The sequence below is a fragment of the Sarcophilus harrisii genome, chromosome 3 (assembly GCF_902635505.1).
Source record: "Sarcophilus harrisii chromosome 3, mSarHar1.11, whole genome shotgun sequence".
Lineage (NCBI taxonomy): Eukaryota > Metazoa > Chordata > Mammalia > Dasyuromorphia > Dasyuridae > Sarcophilus > Sarcophilus harrisii.
The window spans coordinates 204,519,678-204,540,640 of record NC_045428.1 but is presented as its reverse complement, the minus strand read 5'-3'; the positions used below and the strand labels follow the sequence as shown (position 1 = coordinate 204,540,640).

At 35.2% G+C, this 20,963-nt stretch overlaps 1 protein-coding gene across 7 annotated transcripts in view; it reads left to right on the top strand.

The window, feature by feature from the left end:
- Nucleotides 1-20,115, top strand: part of TBL1X (transducin beta like 1 X-linked) — a 356,084-nt gene extending 335,969 nt beyond the window's left edge. For 6 of the 7 annotated variants that reach the window (XM_031959014.1, XM_031959013.1, XM_031959017.1 and 3 more), the window contains 6 exons: nt 10-131; nt 2,800-2,874; nt 3,814-3,941; nt 12,105-12,270; nt 13,968-14,069; nt 16,239-16,422. In XM_031959014.1, the coding sequence (XP_031814874.1) occupies nt 10-131; nt 2,800-2,874; nt 3,814-3,941; nt 12,105-12,270; nt 13,968-14,069; nt 16,239-16,265 (620 nt within the window). In that variant the 3' untranslated portion in view covers nt 16,266-16,422. Of the gene's footprint in view, nt 1-9; nt 132-2,799; nt 2,875-3,813; nt 3,942-12,104; nt 12,271-13,967; nt 14,070-16,238 lie in introns of all 7 variants that reach the window. The other variant, XM_023500346.2, reaches the window with a different exon arrangement.
- The last annotated feature ends 848 nt before the right edge of the window (nt 20,116-20,963 follow it).

Below are 20,963 nucleotides of genomic sequence, written 5' to 3'. Positions count from 1 at the left end.
GCTTTGCAGCCCCTGCTCTGGACGTAGATTGGCAAAACAACACTACTTTTGCATCCTGCAGCACAGACATGTGTATCCACGTATGCCGACTTGGCTGTGATCGCCCAGTTAAAACGTTCCAAGGACACACAGTAAGTGAACCTTCTGAATGTGAGCTTCATATTTGGTGGGAATGTCGTGGGATTCAAGAGCTTTTATTTTAAACTAGTGATGTTTCTGTCGCTTAAAAGAAGAGGTTAAGGCTACAGGGCAAGCCCCCTAGAAGCTTTTCAAGTCTTTTAAAAAAGAGCCAGCCCATGCCTGAAGCCATTTGTGCCTGATGAGCACTGTATAGTAGTTAGATTGAGTCCAGACATCAGGTATCAGAGAGAAGCAGAAATAAGACCACACACTGAACTAGCTTGTACTCTGACCATTATCCTCCCCTTCCTCTTCAAACACATCTCCCCCCAAACTGGAAACTTAAAATGACTTAGGCTCTTGGCATTGAGATTTTGCCTTATTTTTGCAAGAACCACTATCACTGCGTACCATGTTCCCTATATTCTCTGATCATCATCCTCGACCCTGTCTTTTCTCTCCCTCTCTTGCCCAAGAACTTTGGACTCTGCCTCTGAAACTTATCCTGGGCTCAAGTAGGTGAGCTTTCACCTTCCCTTGCCTAGAATTCCTCATTTCTAAATTATAATTCCCCATGGGTAAACCCCTTTATAAAAAACCTTTTCAGTCTTCCCCATTTTAGAATTTAAAATCCTTGAGGCCAGAGACTGTAGCTTTGTTACCTGGGCAGCTAGGGAGTGCAATGGAGAACACTGCTTGGAATCAAAAAAACTCACCTTTAGGACTCTCACATTGGTCTACCTGTGTGATCTTGAACAAGTCCCTTAATCCTATTTGTCTCAATTCCTTCTCGTAAAAATAAGCTGGAAAAGAAAATAGCAAATCACTCCAATATCTTTACCAAGAAACCCCCAAAGGGGGCTATTATGAATCAGACACAACTGAATAATAGCCAGTTTATTAGTACAGTGCCTAATGCATAAGTAAGTATTTAATGTTCACTGTTGATCTCTCCATTCATCTCAATCTACCTGGAAAGGTGGTACAATTCAGAAATTGGAAAGCAGAGCACAACTCCATATAGTGACTCACTGCTTTAAAAAGTTTTTTATTAAGTTGTTTCTGCTTTTTACTTACAAAGCTCAAAATTTCCTACAGTAGACAGATGACAAAATACAAATAATACTTTGGCTATCAATTTAAGTATATTATGTGTGCATTTCTTTAAGTATCAGCTCCAAGCTGCACTAGGTTCTTTACCAGGCTTCTTACTTACACTCAGCATAGGGTTGCACACTGTGGTCAGTTAACCACATGAGCCAATCTCTTTGCCATATCACTTTGAATTATCTCACTTACATTTATATATATTTTATATATATGTGTGTGTGTGTGTGTATAATTATCACTTATTTTTGACCCCTCTCACCCAGATCATTTCTTTCCTCTTTTATTCTCAATGGGGCTCAACCCTTATTCCTTCTGAACATTTTGAGACTATCAAACCAAAGAAAGTATGTGTTAAACAAAGTTCAGCATATTTTTCCAACTTCCTCTGGGTGATTCCAAGAGAAAAGGCCTAGGAAAATACATCTTCTATTGTTCCTCTGCCCTGTCTCAGCAGTGCTCCCAGATGAGATATTGGAGGGTGGGGGTTGGGGTATAGACGAATAAATGGTAACACACTGCAAAGACCTGCTTCAGCTTCCATCTGGAACATTTGCAATAAGAACCATCAAAAGGGCTCTTGTTCTAACTAATTCAGGAATTTGTTTTGCTAAACTATGCATATTTGTTACAAGGGTTTTGTGTTTTTTTCCCCCTGATAGAAGGAGCAGAAGAAAATATGGGAGAAAGAGAAAATAGACTTTTGTTAATTGAAACAAATTTTAAATTAATTTTTCTTAAAGGGTTTTTTTTTTTTTTTTCCATAATGGTCGTCACTACAGAAATCTACTTTTTCTGTCTGCTGAGTACTTGGCACATATGTATAAATCTCTGTATGTTTCTTTATGTTGGTGTTCCATTGCCTTGTGGTTAAGATTTGTGCTGGTCCTGTAATAAATTTTAACTCCTGCAAACCAGGGATTAAATCTTCTGGCTCTCTGGTGCTCTCCATCTACTCATTCCCCTTTCACTCCTGTTCCCTTTAAAAATAGTGTCTTTTATGAGGCCATGCACAGTCTCTGGTATAAGTGACACTAGTTCTGAGGCCATAGAATCCTGTTTTCCCAAACTTTTGTCCATCTCTTACTCAAAGAAGTGTGATTGTTTTTTAATTGAACTTTATTATAACTAATTTTATTCGTTTCACTTTATTAGTACACCTTCTCAAGCCCAGTCCTTCCCAGTTATGATTTTAGATATTTTAAGAGGAAATATGAGCGAATGTGCTAGTCTATGAATAGAAAATACATAGGAGAGAGAGAGAGAGAAGGGGGAGAGGGGTAGGAGGGAGGGAAAGAACAGGAAAGGAAGGAGAAAGAAAGAGAGGAAGAAAAAGAAAAAAAAAAGAGGAATGGCTCAAGAGGAAAAAAAACAGATTGGTAGTAGGGAAAGCTATGCATAAACTTTTGTTTTCTTCTTTGGAAATCTAAGGCATAATTTATTTTAAACTAAAGATCTTATTTTTAAGTGATAAAAGCAAAACACTATTGCCCTCTGCTGGATAACAGATATTTTGATTTTACTTACCTTTAAAAAAGAAAAAAAAATTTTAAAAGCCTTTCTGTATTTCAGAATGAAGTCAATGCAATCAAATGGGATCCTTCTGGAATGCTGTTAGCATCCTGCTCTGATGACATGACGTTAAAGGTAAAAGAGATTAATTCAGAAAAAGAACTGTATTTTCAAAAAATATATGCATGCATACCAATGTGAAACAAGTTCTTTTATATCATTTAAAAGCTATCTTTGTTCATACTTTTTTCACCTTTATTCATATACCTTACTAATGATTGGTTTGGGTTTTTATAATTTGCTATTACATTTTTTTTGGTGGAGGTAGGGAAGTAAATTGACACACAGCAATCACTTTGAGAAAAAAAAAATCCAAGTGTAGCAAAAAGTTCTGGGTCTCTGCATGTTGTTTTCATTTAAAAAAGGATTTCCCATTCAATATATAATTTGACTAACTATTCATCCAGTGGCTCCCAATTTTCATTTAACACAGGGGAACTTTTTTTGGACTTACAATCACTATCTTCTCAAATATTGGATTATATTCATCTTGTCTCTGAGTAATATGATTGCTAATCTCCTCATAATGGACTCCATTATTAAAGACATGCTTACTTTTTAGAGCTTAGCACCACAAATACCTTTTGTTGCTTTTGATGACTATCTGGTTTTTTATCATTATTCAGATATCCAAGGGCTAGAAATATAGAGCCACATCATATTTACATTCTGTGTAGCAGTAAGCCCAGATGTGTCTGATGTGATAGCAGAATGCCTATTAGAAAGCAACTTTATTGTAAACCTTATCTGTAAAATTAAAGAGTTAAATTGTGTTATCTTCATAATTTGCTCTAGCTTAAAACCCTAAATTGCTTCACAGATAGATAAACTTTGCAGGGTATAGAATGGAATTAGAATCTAATTATGGAATTGTCAGTTAAAGAGATTAGCAGTCCACAGCATGCTTCCTCAGGGTCTGCCCCCCTGACAAAAAAAAAAAACAAAGAAAGTGGGGAGGAGGAAAAGAGGTTCCAGAAATTTAATTTAATTTTATTTTTTATTTGTATTACACAGATTTGGAGTATGAAGCAAGATACATGTGTCCATGATCTTCAGGCTCACAGCAAAGAGATCTATACCATCAAATGGAGTCCAACAGGACCAGGTACCAGCAATCCAACCTCCAACATCATGTTAGCAAGGTAAAACTAAAATAAACTCTGAATTCCATTTATTGCTGTTTATCAACAGAATTATAACTGCTCCCGATAGCATTTTTCATTGCCAAGTAAGTAAGTGATAGCCAGGAATGCAACCAATTGTCTGTCAGAGAAATTATTAAAAGTCTTCAATGTCCAAAGTGGCAGAAATGGGGAAATGGCTAACTTTTTAATGAACCTCTATTTATTGGAGGTCAAAGGGGGAATGTGTGGTGTTTTTCTTCTTTTGTATAATATATGATGGTTCTCTCTGGGAGCAGGTTTCTTGGGGAGGTTTTCTGGATGCAGCCTTAGTTTCGGTTCAAAGTAATAATCACTCCAAATGCAGCCAGGTGTTAAAGTAGTTCTTTATTTCTTCCTCCAAAACAGCCCAGTTAGCTTTCTTTGGTTCCGAGAGCTCTTGTTGCTAGCTTCAGCCTCTCTCTGAATCTTGGTTCTGCTCGACTCTGTGTAAAAGGTTGACTCCTCCTCTGAGAATGTGATTATAGGAGGTGTGAATTCACAAAGTTACAAAGTTAACTTTGTATATCTCCCATACTTGTGAACTCCAATGTGTGTCCTCTAATGTGTAAACTCTTAACGGTACAAACCCAAGCACACAAGCATTGCTTCCATCAATTCCACTTAGTACCTTGTTTCAAGTTCTGGCCCATAACATCTGCTTGTAGGATCAGATCAATCATACTGAACCATGCTAAATTAGATAACTATTGTCTCTATCAATTCTGCTGACTTAACACTTTGTAAGGATTCCAACAGGAATGAACTAAATTTCCACTGAATATGGCATCTAGACAAATTGATTCACATTCTGAAATGTTATCTGTTATATATTGTGTGAATTTAATTTTGTGGGTTGGTGCCTTTTGTTCCAGATTGTTCTGAAATCTGTCCATTTGCCAACAGATGGTCAATAAGCATTTATTAGGTGCCAGATACTTTATTGAGGCCTGGGGACACAAATTCAAAAAAGAAAGATAATCTTTTCCCTCAAGGAACTTAACAGTCTAATTTTAGCCCTATCTGGACAAGTCAATCCTTTTAAAACTATTCCAAAAACAGTAAATATGGAAACACTTTGAAGGATTAACTTCTAGAACTATGTATAGTAGTTTTTAGAATTTAGAAATTTCAAATTTAATGAATACCTGATTTGATCAGTGTGGGAATTTTCCTCAAAGTTTGAAATCCTTCATCTCATAGGATTCTTCTCTGAGACTTCTCATAAAATCTCTAAGAGAAGCTGCTAAAGATATAGGAAGAAGAAAACTATTAAATCACTAGAAAATATAACAAATCCATGTTTAACCTATATTGGGTTACTTTCTTTCTTTCTTGCGAAGGGTGGAGGAGGAGGAGGAGAAGGAGAAGAAGGGGGGGGGAGAGAGAGAGAGAGAGAGAGAAATTTGGAACACAAGGTTTTGCAAAGATGAATGTTGATAACTATCTTTACATGTATTTGGAAAAATAAAATGCTATTAAAAAAGAAAATGTGACAAATCATGGCTTTAATGATGACTTTGAAATACAGTGGCAATAGAGCAAGTTCTGCTTGGTTGGGAGGCATCTCAAAACCAAAATTAAACATCATAGTAGATTTGAATGTTTTAAATAGCTTCCCAAATGGGAACAAGGTTTGTCCTGCAAATTTTCATCTGTGTATTTCTATTAAGAGTCGATGTACTATCTAGATGGCACAGAGAGAGAAAGAGCCGAGCCTGGAGTCAGGACAACTGATTTCCCCGTATTCAAATCTGGTCTCAGGCATTTACTAGCTCTGTGACCTTGAGCAAGTCATTTAACCCCATTTACTTTAGTCTCTCTCTCTCTCTCTTTCTCCATATATATATGTATGTATGTATGAAGGAAGGAAGGATCTGGAAAAGGCAATGACAAACCATTGCTGTATCTTTCTCAAGAAAACCCCAAATGGGTCACAAAGAATCAGGCACAACAAACAAAAAAAAATTCTACTCTCCAATGTGGTCAAGGAATGAACTATTCTGGTTAATCAAATATACTTGTTTTGAGAGTTGCCATCTATATCTTGTTGGTCAGCTAGATGATGCAATAGTACTGGGCCATGAGTAAGGAAGAGCTGAAATCAAATGCAACTTCAGACACTTATTAACTGTAACCTCAAACAAATCACTTTGCCATTTTGCCTCTATTTCCTCACCTGTAAAATAGGAATAATAATATTCCACAAGGCTGTTGTAAGATAATAAGATAATGTTTGTAAAGAACATATCATGGTGCTTGGTACATAGGAGGTGCTATATAAATGCTGTTAGTATTATTTATTGTAATCATTATACAGAATACCAAAAGGCAAGTATAGTCTTTTTTTTTAACCTTGTAAATTTTTTTTATTATTATTATAGCTTTTTATTTACAAGTTATATGCATGGGTAATTTTATAGCATTGACAATTGCCAAACCTTCTGTTCCAATTTTTCCCCTCCTTCCTCCCACCCCCTCCCCCAGATGGCAGGTTGACCAATACATGTTAAATATGTTAAAGTATAAATTAAATACAAAATAAGTATACATGTCCAAACAGTTATTTTGCTGTAGAAAAAGAATTGGACTCTGAAATAGTGTACTATTAGCCTGTGAAAGAAATCAAAAATGTAGGCGGGTAAAAATATAGGGATTGGGAATTCGATGTAATGGTTCTTAGTCATCTCCCAGAGTTCTTTTGCTGGGCATCGCTGGTTCAATTCATTACTGCTCCATTGGAACTGATTTGGTTGATCTCATTGCTGAGTATGGCCAGATCCATTAGAATTGGTCATCATATAGTATTGTTGTTGAAGTATATAATGATCTCCTGGCCCTGCTTGTTTCACTCAGCATCAATTCATGTAAGTCTCTCCAGGCCTTTCTGAAATCATCCTGTTGGTCATTTCTTACTGAACAATAATATTCCATAATATTCATATACCACAATTTATTCAGTCATTCTCCAATTGAATGAACAAAAAAATTTTTAATGAATGTTAAAAAAATAGTTGAAAAAAATACTTAGAAAAAATTAAATTTCATGGGACCAGAACAACAACAACAACAACAAAAACACTCCTCCCCACACACAAAAAAGTTAAGAAGTGAGCTAATGGTCTGGAAAACATTATAGGATAGGGATCAAATGAACTGAGAATATTTAACTTGGAGAAAGGAAGACTTCACAAGGGATGTGATGGCTATTTTCAGATACTTGTAGAGAAGGAACTGTCCCGTTTTTCTTTTTTTAAATTGCTACAGGTGATAGATCGAGGAAAAATGGAAAGTTAATGGGGATAACTTTGGAGTCAATATAAAGAACAATTGAAGTTGTCCAAAGTTAGAGTAGCCTGCCTATTGAATTAGTGAGTTACCTGTCACTAAAATATTTGGGGCATAGACTAAATGCCTTATTTGGGAAATCAGAGTGTATGTTTCAAAGAACCATTTTATCTCAAGAATAGGGATGAAGGATAGACACTAAAACTGTGTGTTTTAACATTAACATAAGGAGTTCCTGGGTGAGGAAATTAATTCCCTCTACCGGTACAGATCATCTGTCTTAAATTATAGTCTTAAAGAATTGCTTCAAAACACTGAGTAAATTTCTTGGGGTCACACAGCCTAGGAGATGTCAGAAACATGAACTCATCCTTTCTTGGTTTCAGAGCCATCTTTCTGTCCAAATGTCTTGCTATCTCAATGTTATTTTCAGGAAATCAGAAAATAATAAAATTATTAAATAGAGACATTATTAAAACTCAATGCTAGAGCTATGCTGGAGACAAAAATAGACAAACAAGACATTGTTAACTAGCTTTAACAGCTTTCTAAACTGTTATGGTGCTAGCAGAGGTAAGGGGTTGTGGGAAGGAGAGACAAGGAAAAATATCAGTGATTCTTTCTTTTCTCACTGCTGGAAGATAAGCTTTACCTAAAATTTCTGTCCTTGGTCCTCATCTCTTATCCATGTGCATTTTGCCCACTTGGTAATGTCATTAATCCCAGTGACTACCAATATCATGCTGATGGAGATGATTCCCATATCTCTGTTTCCAGCCCTAGCCTCTCTTCTGAGATCCAAACTCACAGTTTTTTTGGTTTTAAAAATAAATTTTATTATATGTTTTGTTTTTACAACATCTATATTTTCCAAAGGAACCCTCTCTCTTCTGCCTCCCAGGGTGTTATCAAGAGTGATTTTATTTTAAAATTTAAAAAAAGGACTTTAAAAGAAGATGATAAATGCTTTAAGAGAAATACAATACTAAAAAACAATTGGGTTTATGCCCACCTGCATTTCTGATTTCCTTCACAAGCTAATTGTACAATATTTCAGAGTCTGATTCTTTTTGTACAGCAAAATAACGGTTTGGTCATGTATACTTATTGTGTATCTAATTTATATTTTAATAAATTTAACATCTACTGGTTATCCTGCCATCTGGGGGAGGGAGTGGAGGGTAAGAGGTGAAAAATTGGAACAAGAGGTTTGGCAATTGTTAATGCTGTAAAGTTACCCATGCATATAACCTGTAAATAAAAGGCTATTAAATTAAAAAAAAAAAAATTGGGGATATAGAGCTCTTTTGAAAGGTTGTGATAGCAAAAGTTTCGTAGTAGAAGTTGTATTTGAACTGGGCTTTAAAAAAGGAATAGGCTCTTGATGTATTATATTTTAGAAAGAAGGTATCGTATGAGAAAAAGAAAGGAGGGAATAATGAGTTTATCAAAAATAATAACTTTATCAAATTGAACCAAAATATTAAAAATGATCATATATTTGCACCTATCTACATAGAATCTACAAGAGGTACTTTATCATAACTCTTCTTTGCAGTCAAAATTGATCATTATAATTTTACAATATTAAGTTTTGATTTTTTTTGGTGGTTCTTTCCTTTTACATTGTAGTCATTAGTGTGTGTATAGTTGTGTGTGTGTGTTGTTTTCCTTTTTCTACTTCATTTTGCATCAGTAATTTCGTATCTTCCCATATTTCTCTATTTTTATTATTTCCTGTAGTAATATTCCTTTCTGTCCATACATCATAGTTTAATCATTTTTCTAATCAATGCCAACCTACATTTTCAGTATTCTATTGAACAGCTCCATCTGACTATCCTATTGATATCTAAAAAAGAATTTTCACCTTATTCAAAATCAAAATATCTAAAAGGTATTTTTTACTCCTGATTTCCCTATTTTTATTGAAGACTCCATCATTTTCCCTGTGACCTGAGACCTCATAACATCTCCAATGCATTCTTCTTTCTCAATCCCCATAAGCCTATTTTGCCTGCTGCATGAGTCACTCATTTGTCCCTCCTTTGCTTGCCCATAGGTACCCCCCTTGTCAAAACACCCACCCCACTTTACTTTTTCCCCCAGAAGTTTTCTAGTACTCCTGTGCCTGGTGCCCATATCTTAAGTTTCTTTACCCTTCCTCAAGTACTTTCCAGGTCCTATCTTTCTCCTGTTCAAAACTTTCATTGATTATTTTGTCTCCCAGATTAAAACCATATTTCATGCCCCTAACCCTGCAAACCCTATACAAAATGACTCAAATACAATGTTTCGTTTTACTTTATTTTCTTGTACATAGTCCTGCACCCTAGCCAACCTTAGTTGTTTGCTATTCCCTGAATAATTCCTTACTTTTATACCTCCTTTCTTTTTCTCATATTATACCTTCTTTCTAGGATACAGTGTATCAAGATCCTGTTTCTCTTTCAAAGCCCAACTCAAATATAATTTCCATCAGGAAACCTTTGCTATCATATCTTTCAAAACAGATCTCTCTCTCTCTCCCTAATGGTCTTTAGTATTCTGTGTCTCTTAAAGCATTTACCATCTTCTGTATTATACTGTAAGTGTTTGTATGCTCATATGAACCTGGCCCTAAGAATTTTGAGTTCTGGAACTGTATCTTGTACCTAGTGCTTATGAATTAATTATAAATACTAATTATAGATTGAAAGTTTTTAAAGTCCCTTGCCATATCCTTTCATTCTCACAACTCTTTGAAGTAGAAATTACAGCCAAAAGCATAATAAGTTTGGGGCTACTGTAACCTTAAAGCATAATCTTTACCTGTCCAGACACTGCTCCCTTTCCACTGTTCAATTCCCTTACTTTGTGGACCTTCACTGGTCCATTCCTCTGCAGAGGATGGGAGTAACCAGGAAAAGTCAAGGAAACTACCAAATATACTACCCCCATGATCACACACTCTGATAGGAGAAACTCTTCCTGGAGTTTTTATTTTTCCCCTACCTTGGCAGCCAGCTAGTGCAATAGATAGAACCTTGGGTCTAAAGTTAGGAAGATCTGAATTCCAACCTACCATCAAACTTATTAGCTGTGTGTCCAAGGCAAGTCACTTAATCTATTTTTCCTCAGTTTCTTCATCTATAAAATAGAAATAATAATAGCATTTACTTCCCAGGATTGTTGTTGTGAGAATCAAATGAGTTAATCATTGTTAAATGATTGGCTCAGTGCATAAAGCATCATTAAGTAATATATAAATGTTACTTATCATTTTAATTGTTATTATTATTATTATTTTCCTCCAGCTTAGCCCAAACTCTGCTGTTCCCAAAACTCATCTTCTTAGATAATTTTTTATCATATTCTTTCCATCTTGTTGTTTCCATTAAACCTAACTTCCCCCTAAAGACATATCATCTTGGCACTCTTTGCAAAGCCAACTGCTTTACTTAACTCCTAGTACTCAGGGCCAAAATGGAGAAATTGGGGTACTCCTTTACCACTTTTGCACTCTCCCTTTTACTGTCCTCAGATCCCTTCAAAGTTCACTCCATCCTCTGATCTGCCCCTTCTTAGTTCCCTAAATACTATTTCTTCAGTCTCTCTCCTATATGCAAGCTACTCTCATAATTGTCATACCTCCAAAAGAGGGTTTTGATAAATTGTCCCTTATTGTCCAAATTTCCTACTTCTGACTCTGAGACTAAGGATTTGTTTATCCACATTTTGTAGAAGTGGATACTAGGGTTCTGAAAATGTAAGTGAATTGCCTATCGTCGTGTAGCTAGTAGGTGGTGGGCTCTCCTCAATGCCAAACATAGCATTATTATTCACTGTATATCATGCTGCTTCTCAAGTCAGACAACCTGTAGAAATCTCATTTAATAGTGCCCAGGTGGACTGAATTCTAGGTTGCAGTTTGTTTCATACAAAATGGTATTCTTTGGTGAGAAATGAGAATATATCCCAAATCCACACCTTCTTGGAGGTGAGAGATGTTAACACAATGTACATATTTTTGGACCTCTTCAATATATTGATCACTTTGCTGGACATTTTCCCCTCTTTTTCCTTTTCTTTAAAAAATGCTATTTATTATGTGGGATGGCTCTCTGGGAGGTGGAATAGTGGGGATAATTATGATAATGTAAAAAATTGAAGCCATCAATAAAATCTTATTTCTTAAAAAAATTTTTTCTTTTGATGTTGGTGGTAACTTTGATTTCTAAGGTTTCAAAAACAGAATTGTAGAATCCTTTCCAAATCTTTTTTAAAATTTTGTCAACTTGGCTATTTTCTCAAATATGTGATCTGATTAGAATAATATTGTTTTACATTTTATTTTAGTGTAAGAGTATTTAAAAATCGGACTTAGTTTATAAATATTCCTTATGCCACCTATTGAAATAAACAAGTGATTATGAATATTGAACATTTTTAGATAACTTGCAAAAAATCTCAAAGTTTCATCTTTTTTTTTTTTCCTGAGTCAATTGGGGTTGTGACTTGCCCAGGGTTACAGAGTAAAGAAGTGTTAAGTGTCTGAGGTCAGATTTGAACTCAGGTCCTCCTGACTTCAGGGCTGGTGCTCTATCCATTGCACCAACTAGCTGCCCCCATTTTAAATTTTTTTTTAATTTTATATATTATATTATTTATTATTATTATTACCTATAATTATTTTTAAAAAATAAATCAAAGTAACTCAGTTTTGAAATAGGGAGTTGAGGAAAAAATTCTCTAATTTTTTAGGATTTCAACTTAAAAGTATAGAAAAATAAGATAAATCCCAAATAAAATGTGTTACCTGGTTTAAAAAGATAGGAGGGAAAGCATTAAATTATTCTTTCTTTAATATTTCCCCAGTGCATCATTTGATTCTACTGTCAGACTGTGGGATGTTGAACGGGGAGTTTGCATCCATACACTGACCAAGCATCAAGAACCTGTCTACAGTGTAGCATTTAGCCCCGATGGAAAGTACTTGGCTAGTGGTTCTTTTGACAAATGTGTCCACATCTGGAATACTCAGGTAATTGTATGACTTTTATTATGGAAATCTATCCAAAAATAAAATTTAAATCTTAATTGTTAGACCCACAAAACATACAAACAGCTTTTTTAGGATGGAAATAATTATCAATTTTTCTTCATATGTTCAAGATGACATATGGTACATTGTTGAACAGTTGAGTGTTCTTGGAATTGTTTTAACCCAAACAAATAATTTAAAATGTGAAATGACCAAAAGAAGGATAAAACAAACTTTATCCAATTATTTTATGCAAACTATATTTCCTGAATGAAAATGTTACCTAATGAAGGGTGGTAAATATTTTACTGTTAGGTTATCCTCCCAAAGATGTGCCATAATTCTCTGGTAAGATTTACAGATTTTAAAATTCTGTGAAGGAAAACAAATATACAAGAGAATTAGTGCAAGATTTTGTCTTGCAGTAACTCATGATTCTACCTAGGGTCATGGATAATTCTAAATAAAAGGTAATCCCTAATTCTAAGTTTTCTGCTCTGGAATACTTCTTAATTCTGTTTGGCTTCATCTGTGATTAAAAACAAATAGACATTGTGGGAAAAGCACATCATCCCTCCTAAACCCAGTCCAAATGCCATCTCTCTTAGGAAGCCTTTCTTCCCATGAAAATGAGTGCACTCCCCTAGTGAACTCTTATATCCCTCTCTTTGTGATGTTTGCACATACTTTATTCATTTAGGTATCATGTATTGTGCTATATTCTGTTTATTCCTGTGCTTGTCATATCTCTCCATTAAACTATAAATCCTTGAAGGGTCTATCCATGAGCTTAAGCACCTGGCTATGGAAGAACACTAACCAATAAGAAATTTAGAAGCATGCTAAGAGGCAGAGAAATCATAACCTGGGGTTAAAAATTTGCCATTAAGAAATTCAATAATAAATCACTCTCTTTTAGGTATGTGAAAGATAAGTGTTTATCTTTCTATGAAGCAAAAAAGGTACAGAATAAAGAGTATATCTTAAAATATATTGTATAAAAAAAGTTGAAACACTTTGTTTTTGAAACACTCAGTGAAAAATTGACCTTTCCATTTATAAACTATCATCTTGAGTTTGTGTTAAGGTTCCATTTTTTAATAAAAAAAAAATTCTAAATCTTCTTTCTGAAAGAAATAATTTGTACAATAGCAGAAAAGAAAGAAATATTAAAACTATTTTAATCCATATTGGATCTCCTCCCAAAATATATGCATTTATTTCAGGTATAAAGGGAAAAAGTAATTAATATTTCATCATAATGAGAATGGGAAATGAAATCTTATTCCAGTTAAATAAAACAGACACGTATTTACCTTTCTTGAAAGTTAACAGGAATTTATTGTCTATATAGTAGAAAAGCCAAAGTTTTTCTGACATTTTTTCTATGTTAGAATTTCATTTTTCTGCTGCTTATTAATTAAACACAAAATATTTATTCAATGAGAATTTCCTTGGCTCAGACAAAGAGTATTTCCTCTGTTTTCCAGGTTTATATTTATAAATTTAATAGTGTCATAAACATGATTTCATTTTGGCTGTGGTATTGGTTAACAGGTACAGGTTTGTCTGTATACAGAAAGAAGATTCAGGCTTTAGCTTTAAACTTCCATCATAATTATTTGATAATATACATCAAAATGACATTTTTAAGTGTTAAATTGCTTTTTAAAGTGGAAATTGATTTTCTTTTACAGAGTGGAACTCTAGTACATAGCTACAGAGGCACTGGAGGAATCTTCGAGGTATGCTGGAACGCTAGGGGAGATAAAGTAGGAGCAAGTGCATCTGATGGCTCTGTAAGCATCTTCTTTATTTTGTGGCGTTTCTTATGAGCAGAACTTGGTAACAGAATCACAGAGATTTGAGAATAATGCAATGAAAGATCTTCCAACAATATCTTCTTCTAATGTCTCATCAAGGCATATAGGGGAAATCTTAAGTTCTCAGTCTTTATACTGGAGGAAAGTAAAATTTTCCATATTTGTATGCATCTGTTTCTGGGGATGGACTATAAATCTTGCCTTAAACAGATTTCAGATTTTCATCACTTAGAAGGATCTCAAACCAGCCAAGGTCCTGACCTTAAGAGACCATCAAATCTAATTCCCTCATTTTTATAAATTAGGAAACTGAGGCTCAGAAAAGTTAAAACAACTTACCAGAATTACACAAGTGGTAAAATAATCACAGAGCTAGGATTAGATTCCAAGTATCATTCTGCCATGATCACAACTGAGAAGCAACCTTTACAATCTGCCAGTGATGTATGTGCTTGTCAAAGACAAAGATGAAATAGTCTCTAGTCTTAAGAGACTTACATTTCAAGCAGAGAGAGGAGTTGTGCGCAGAGAGTAACAATAATACTTTGTATCTGTTTACCACTTTAAGGTTTTTCAGACTGCTTTACAAATGCTCTCATTGGGTCCTCACAGCAGTCCTAATAGTAATTTATTATTTCCATTTTGCAGTGAGGAAATGGAGGTTCAGTGTTTTGTCCAACATCACATGGCTAAGTGATGTTCTGAACAGTAACAGGTGCTAGACACTGTGATCTGGGAGTCATTTGCAGAGAGATTAAACACATGGAAGCTGATGAGATTACCCAGAGAGTAAAAGAGACTAAAGGAAGACCCTGCAATACAAATCCTTCGCCAGCCTACCAGAGCTCTCTCTCTTTTCTCCTCTTCCTCTCAGAAGACAATAATCTAGTCCAAATCACTCATCTTTTTGCATGAGAAAACTGAGCCCCAATTATGTGATTTTTCTCAGTTCCACATTACTCAGGAGTGTCATACCTAGAAGTCAAGTCATTTGTCAAACATTTATTAAGCACCTACTGTGTACTAGGCACCATTCAACAAAGTTATTAAATATCTCTTTGTAGACTAGGCACCATTTAATATAGTTATTAAACACCTACATGTAATTAGGTACCATTCAAGGGACATTTATTAAGCACCTGCTGTGTATAACCACCATTCAACAAAGTTATTAAACACTTACTATGTAACTAGGTACCATTCAGCAAACATTTATTAAGCACCTGCTGTGTACTATGCACCATTCAACAGTTATTAAATATCTACTATGTAACTAGGTACATTTGAACAAACATTTATTAAGTACCTGCTGTGTACCAGATGCCATTCAACAATTATTAAACACTAACTGTGTAACTAGATACCATTCAGCAGACTTTATTAAGCATCTACTGTGTACTAGGCACCATTCAACAATTATTAAACACTTACTATGTAACTAGGTACCATGCAACAAATTATTTATTAAGTACCTATTGTGGACTAGGCATTCAACAAATATTTACTAAATATCTGCTGTGTATTTGGCACTACAAAGCCAAAAATGAAACCTTGGGGGCATACTTTCTAGAAATATAAGCTATCACCAGACTTAAATTCCACCATTGTCCATATTTTCTTTGAGAAGATCATATCCACTCTATGCTAACTTTGCCACTCCTCTGTTCATAAAATTTTAGAAGTTCCCCATTATTTTCAGAAAATAGAAAATTCAGAGCCTGCCATTTAAGTCTTCTACAATCTGGCTTTGCTATTATTCTCATTTTGGGTTCAGTTCAGCTGTCACCCTTGTGTTAAGCCTCCTGTGATTCTCTACTTGTCAGTACTCTGTACTTCTTTCAAATTATCTTGCATTATTGATATACTTGTGTATATTATTCACTCTTTTCCCTGCTCTTTAGTAGAATATGAGCTTCTCGAGAACAGGAATAGTTTTTTATCTCTTTTTTTTTTCCTTTGTATTCCCAGGACCAGGTATATGCTAGGTACTTAAGAAATGCTTTTTGAAGTGTTTAGCCTATATTTTAAGCGGTTCTTATTATATCAAGCAAGAGTCATCTGTGAGATATTAGACTGAATTTGTAGAATTAGAATGAATGTACTCATAGCCTCTCATAATAATGACATCTTTCTCTTTCCTTCCAGGTTTGTGTTCTAGATCTGCGGAAATAAAGGCAAAAGCCTATAGAAAAATTTTTAAATGGACCAGCAGTGAATGTGTGGGGTAGCAGCACTCTTCAAAAACAATTCTAACAGCTCAAAACTGTACAAACTTGACTTAAGTTAGAGTGTACAATGACAACAATTCTCCCTGGCCACAAGGAGTCTAGTATTTTTCTGTAATCTTCATCAAGGAGTAAAAAATAAACACACACATACACACACACACATACACACACACACACACACACACACACACACACACACACAAACACAAACACAGTCATATCACAGGGGAAAGGATGGTTTCCACCTGGAACATTCAGCCTTGGAAGCATGAAGCCACCAGCTAGACACTGCAACTGTTGGGTTTGCATCTGAGAACTCATTCTGATGGCTGGGAAAAAAAAAACAAAACAAAACCATGAAAGCTGTGCCAAAAAAAAAAAAAAAAAACAACAACAAAAACAAAACAAAAAAAGCAAAATGCTGTGATAAACCAAAAGGGAAAAAAATTCCTCCTCCTTGTGGTGTTTTTTTCTCCTTCCAATTTGGACACTACAGTTGCTTTCCCAAAGGACGTTCAGAGACCAGTTTGTACTGATGAAATGCGCGACTTTGTAATCTCAACACTTTCTATTTTCTAGAATTCTTTTTGTTCAATGTTTTTTCTATCCGCTGGAATATTGTAGCCTGGGCACTTACAGGCTTAGATTGGAATTGGGATTTCCCCTCCTCCCCTTTTCAGTTTTGTTCCTCCTCTTTTATTTTTTCCTTCCCCCCGCCCTTTTTTTTTTTTTTTTTTTCTTTTTATTTGTTCAGTAAGCCCACAATAGATACAGCCTAATGGACATAACAAAATTTTTGAAAGACAGCTTTCCTCTTCTTCCTCTTCTTTTTCCTTTTCCTCCTCTTTTATCATGCCCACCTTCATCTTTTCATTAACTCCTTCTCTCTTTCTTTTAGTCCTCCATGCTTTAGACCTTAGCATCTAAGGGGCACTTTTCAATAAATTGTGTATTAAGTGCTTTATGTGAGAGTAGAGGGCTAGGGGAGCTTTTTACAGGAGAAAGATGACTTATTAGAGAAAGAACCTGGAGTATTTTTGGAAAAAATATTTTTTATGTTAAACGATTTTAAAAACCTAAAATTGCCACCAGAAATAGGCAGATTTGTGTGATTCATGTAAAAGACACAGAGTTTGAAGTACTTAAAGATGCAGTATCCCTTTTCCTCTTTGCCTCATGAAATGCTATAGGAAAAATTTGGTTGAACAGATATCAACCTTCTCTCCCCCATTTACTGTGTGAGTTATTTTATTAACACATCAGCTTGTTTGCAGTGTGTGTAAAAAAACAATTCAAACTCTTGGTTCTAAGCACAGTATTTCATTTTTCAAGCTTTAGATTCACTTTAGTAGCTAACAGTAAGTGACAGACTATAGGCACTAGGACTCAACAGAAATTTCCAAACTCATAAGGTGTGGAAGGTGCCATTAAAACCTACCCCCAAGGCATGATTTCAACTATTATTCATTCCTTTTTTTTTCTTTTTTTTTCTTTTTTTCCCCTTTTTTTGCAGTAACAGACACAGCTCTTTGGTATCATCACCACTCTAGAGATTACCATTGGCTAGTCATCACAGAGTAGACTTTAAAAGGCTCCAAGATCAGACTTTAGAGAATAACCAAAATAAATGTGAGGAAGATTTTTCCTTCCTGAGGATGAAATATGTAGGTAGGATATTATTAATAATTTCTGCCGCTCTTTATAATTACTTTCCCTGATGAGAAAATGGGGAGAATGTTTGTTTGAATAATAAATCTTTTTACGATTGTTTTTAAGATAGTAATTTCTTTGTGTTCCTAGCGGAGCTCCATATTATCGTGATCAGGTGATCTTTTGCACTATTTTTTCAAAATCCTACACTGGCCTATTTTTAAGATTAGCAATAGGGGAAAATACTTATGAAAGGAAAGGAGAGAGGCTCTTTTTACAAAAAATCATGCATTTTATTGCAAGCCTAGGATGGGATCAGTGGGTTGGTCTGGTAATTGGGGCCCCTGTGGGCTGCTGATAACAGACAGATTCCAGCTGGATGCATGTTCCAGGGATGATCAGGGGTATTCTTGAAAAAATGAATTGTTCTCTTTGGAGAGGGAAGCCTGTCTCCATGAAACGAGAAGAGCTTCCAACAGTATTCTGGAATAGAATTGAAGCAGTTACCAAAACTGTTGCATGGTTTTTTTGTTTTGTTTTGTTTTGTTTTGTTTTTATTAATTGTTCCAGGATGATTAACAAGATAACACTTGGGTATTTGAATTATCCAAGATCTGTCCTCTAGAGGACCAATGAAGTGCTCTGCTTATGATCAGAGTATTTTTTTTTTCATCTATTTGTTCCCCAGGCACTTAAAACAAAGCCAAGCTAAAGGTTTCACCATTCCCTTTTTGGAAGACAGTGGGCCCAATTAATTGATTTTAAAATAACATGACGACTACCTTGCTGTCTAGGTAGATTTGTGGAACAGTGTGGTTAGTGCCATCTTTAGTCCTCTCTCTACAAGACCCACACTCACCCTTCCCCCAAAATAAATCACTGTACAGATTTAACCACCTCTAAATATACAAGTGAATGTTGTCAGAAGGTAGTGGCCCCATTTTTAATGCTTACCACCAGTGACCACCCCCACCAACCACCACCATCAAAAAAAAAAAAAAAAATGGAGGCAAGGAATCTGAAGAACCTGTTAGACAATCTAAATATTGATGTGAGCAGCCAGGGTCTTACTGAAGTATTTTCATTTTACCTCTTGGTAAAATTTGAACCCCGTTTGCATGATCCGATTGAATTAGAGCACTGTGCTCAGGAAGCTATGTTAGCTTCACAGAAGGAAAAAATTTCTTCAGGCCACAGATGAAACCATTTGACTAGGCATCTGTCTTTCCAAAGCATGTCACTGGTTCACAAAGAACCAGGTAACACAGCGTGGATGATCCCACACAAATCCATCAACCCCATCAGAAAAAAAAAATCATTTTGCTCATCCATGAGTAACTACTTACTCAAGATGTCTGCCCTACTACCAATGAGATGGTGGATTCATCTTTATACCTTTCAAAGGACAGTTTGTTTTATTTTTATCAATTAACTTTGTTTACAATTCTTAAAAATTGTGAGAAACAGAAGTACTTAATAACTTAGTGACCAAATGCCCTAATTCTGTGAGCAGATTAAATGAATCTCCTTCACTGACTGTCTTCAACTGAGTTTGAAAAGATGAACAGCTATGTTGGAGGGCCTGTGCCTGAGCTCAGTGTGAGAAAGAGTACTGCATCTTTCACTTAGGAAGCATTGGGTTGGTTCCATGGGGGGACAAAAAGGGCCTAACAGGACAGGGTTGAACACGCACTAACCCCATGCTACATTGTAGGACTTTACTTTTGATTTGTCTTTTTTTAAAGAAAAAATAGATCATTTCAGAGCCAAGTGACGTGCACTTTGTCCAACGTAAGGGTCTGCTTTTTGTTGTTATTTTTTCCTTTAAAAAAAAATCTTTGTTTTGCCTTTTTAAAAAATTGTGTTTCTTGTCAAATGCAGAAATGTTTTCAGCCACTCACTGAAGTTTTTGAATTCTGGCTTGTGCAGTTTTTATTGTCTGTGTCAGACTTGCAGCCAGACTCGGTTCTCCGTCAGCATTTCCCAAGTTCAGTTAAGTCAACATTGACCCATTTTGTTCCCCCGCCACCCCCTACTCACCACACACTTAAAAATCACCTTGTGTGTCGTAACTCATTTGTTTCAAGGAGAGAATCAACAGATCATATTCAGTGTCTTGAATAAATTGCTATATTTTGATATTAGAAAACTTTGTGGGTGTTGTTTCTTATTCTTCCTGGGTCATTTGCATATATGTATACATTCCTGCTAGGGGATTAATAACCTAAATTTCTTTTCAAAACTGCTGAGCCATTGAAGTTAAATCAGACCTTGTTTTGAAATGATTATCACCCAAAAAAATTACAGATTGCCTTCTAGAGTCTTGCTTGAGTAAGACTTATTTATTTATAATAAATTTATTTATGTATCATCATAACTGCATACATTAAAACAACTACAGCTATGTATCATTAGCTGGAAATAGCATCAACTACTGTTTATGGCAAGTATAGCTTTTTTTTTCCTTAGAAGGAGGTTCCTTTTCATTGTTTGTTTCAAGATGGTTGTTTTATCTCAACAAGTATATTCTTACCAGTCAGACACCCAAATCTTTGGAAGTTTGAGCTCTTAAAAAATTAAGATTAAGGTCAAAGATCAAGATTTAAGACAAATAAGAAAATTAGTTCAGTTTTTTTTATTTTTATATATATTTATATATAAGGCAGGCAAACAGTTTAGAACCAATCATGGCCCTAGGTGGAGTGTCCCAGCAAATAAATAAGACTCCCTCATCAGTATAGACAGCCTGTTAGGTAGGGGTCTGAGCAGGAAAACAATCAGCAGGTATTGTGGACAATAAGGAATAAGGCTAAGCTCCCCCATCCCCCAATACACACGCACACACACACATACATATGTACATCCCATACATGTTGTAAGCAGGATATAGTTTTAAAAAGCATGATCATTTGAAAAAGTAAAAATGTTGAGTCACCAGATCCTAGGGACTAGGTTGATCTCAGGTTGAAGGCTAAGAGTAAGCCTGCAAAGG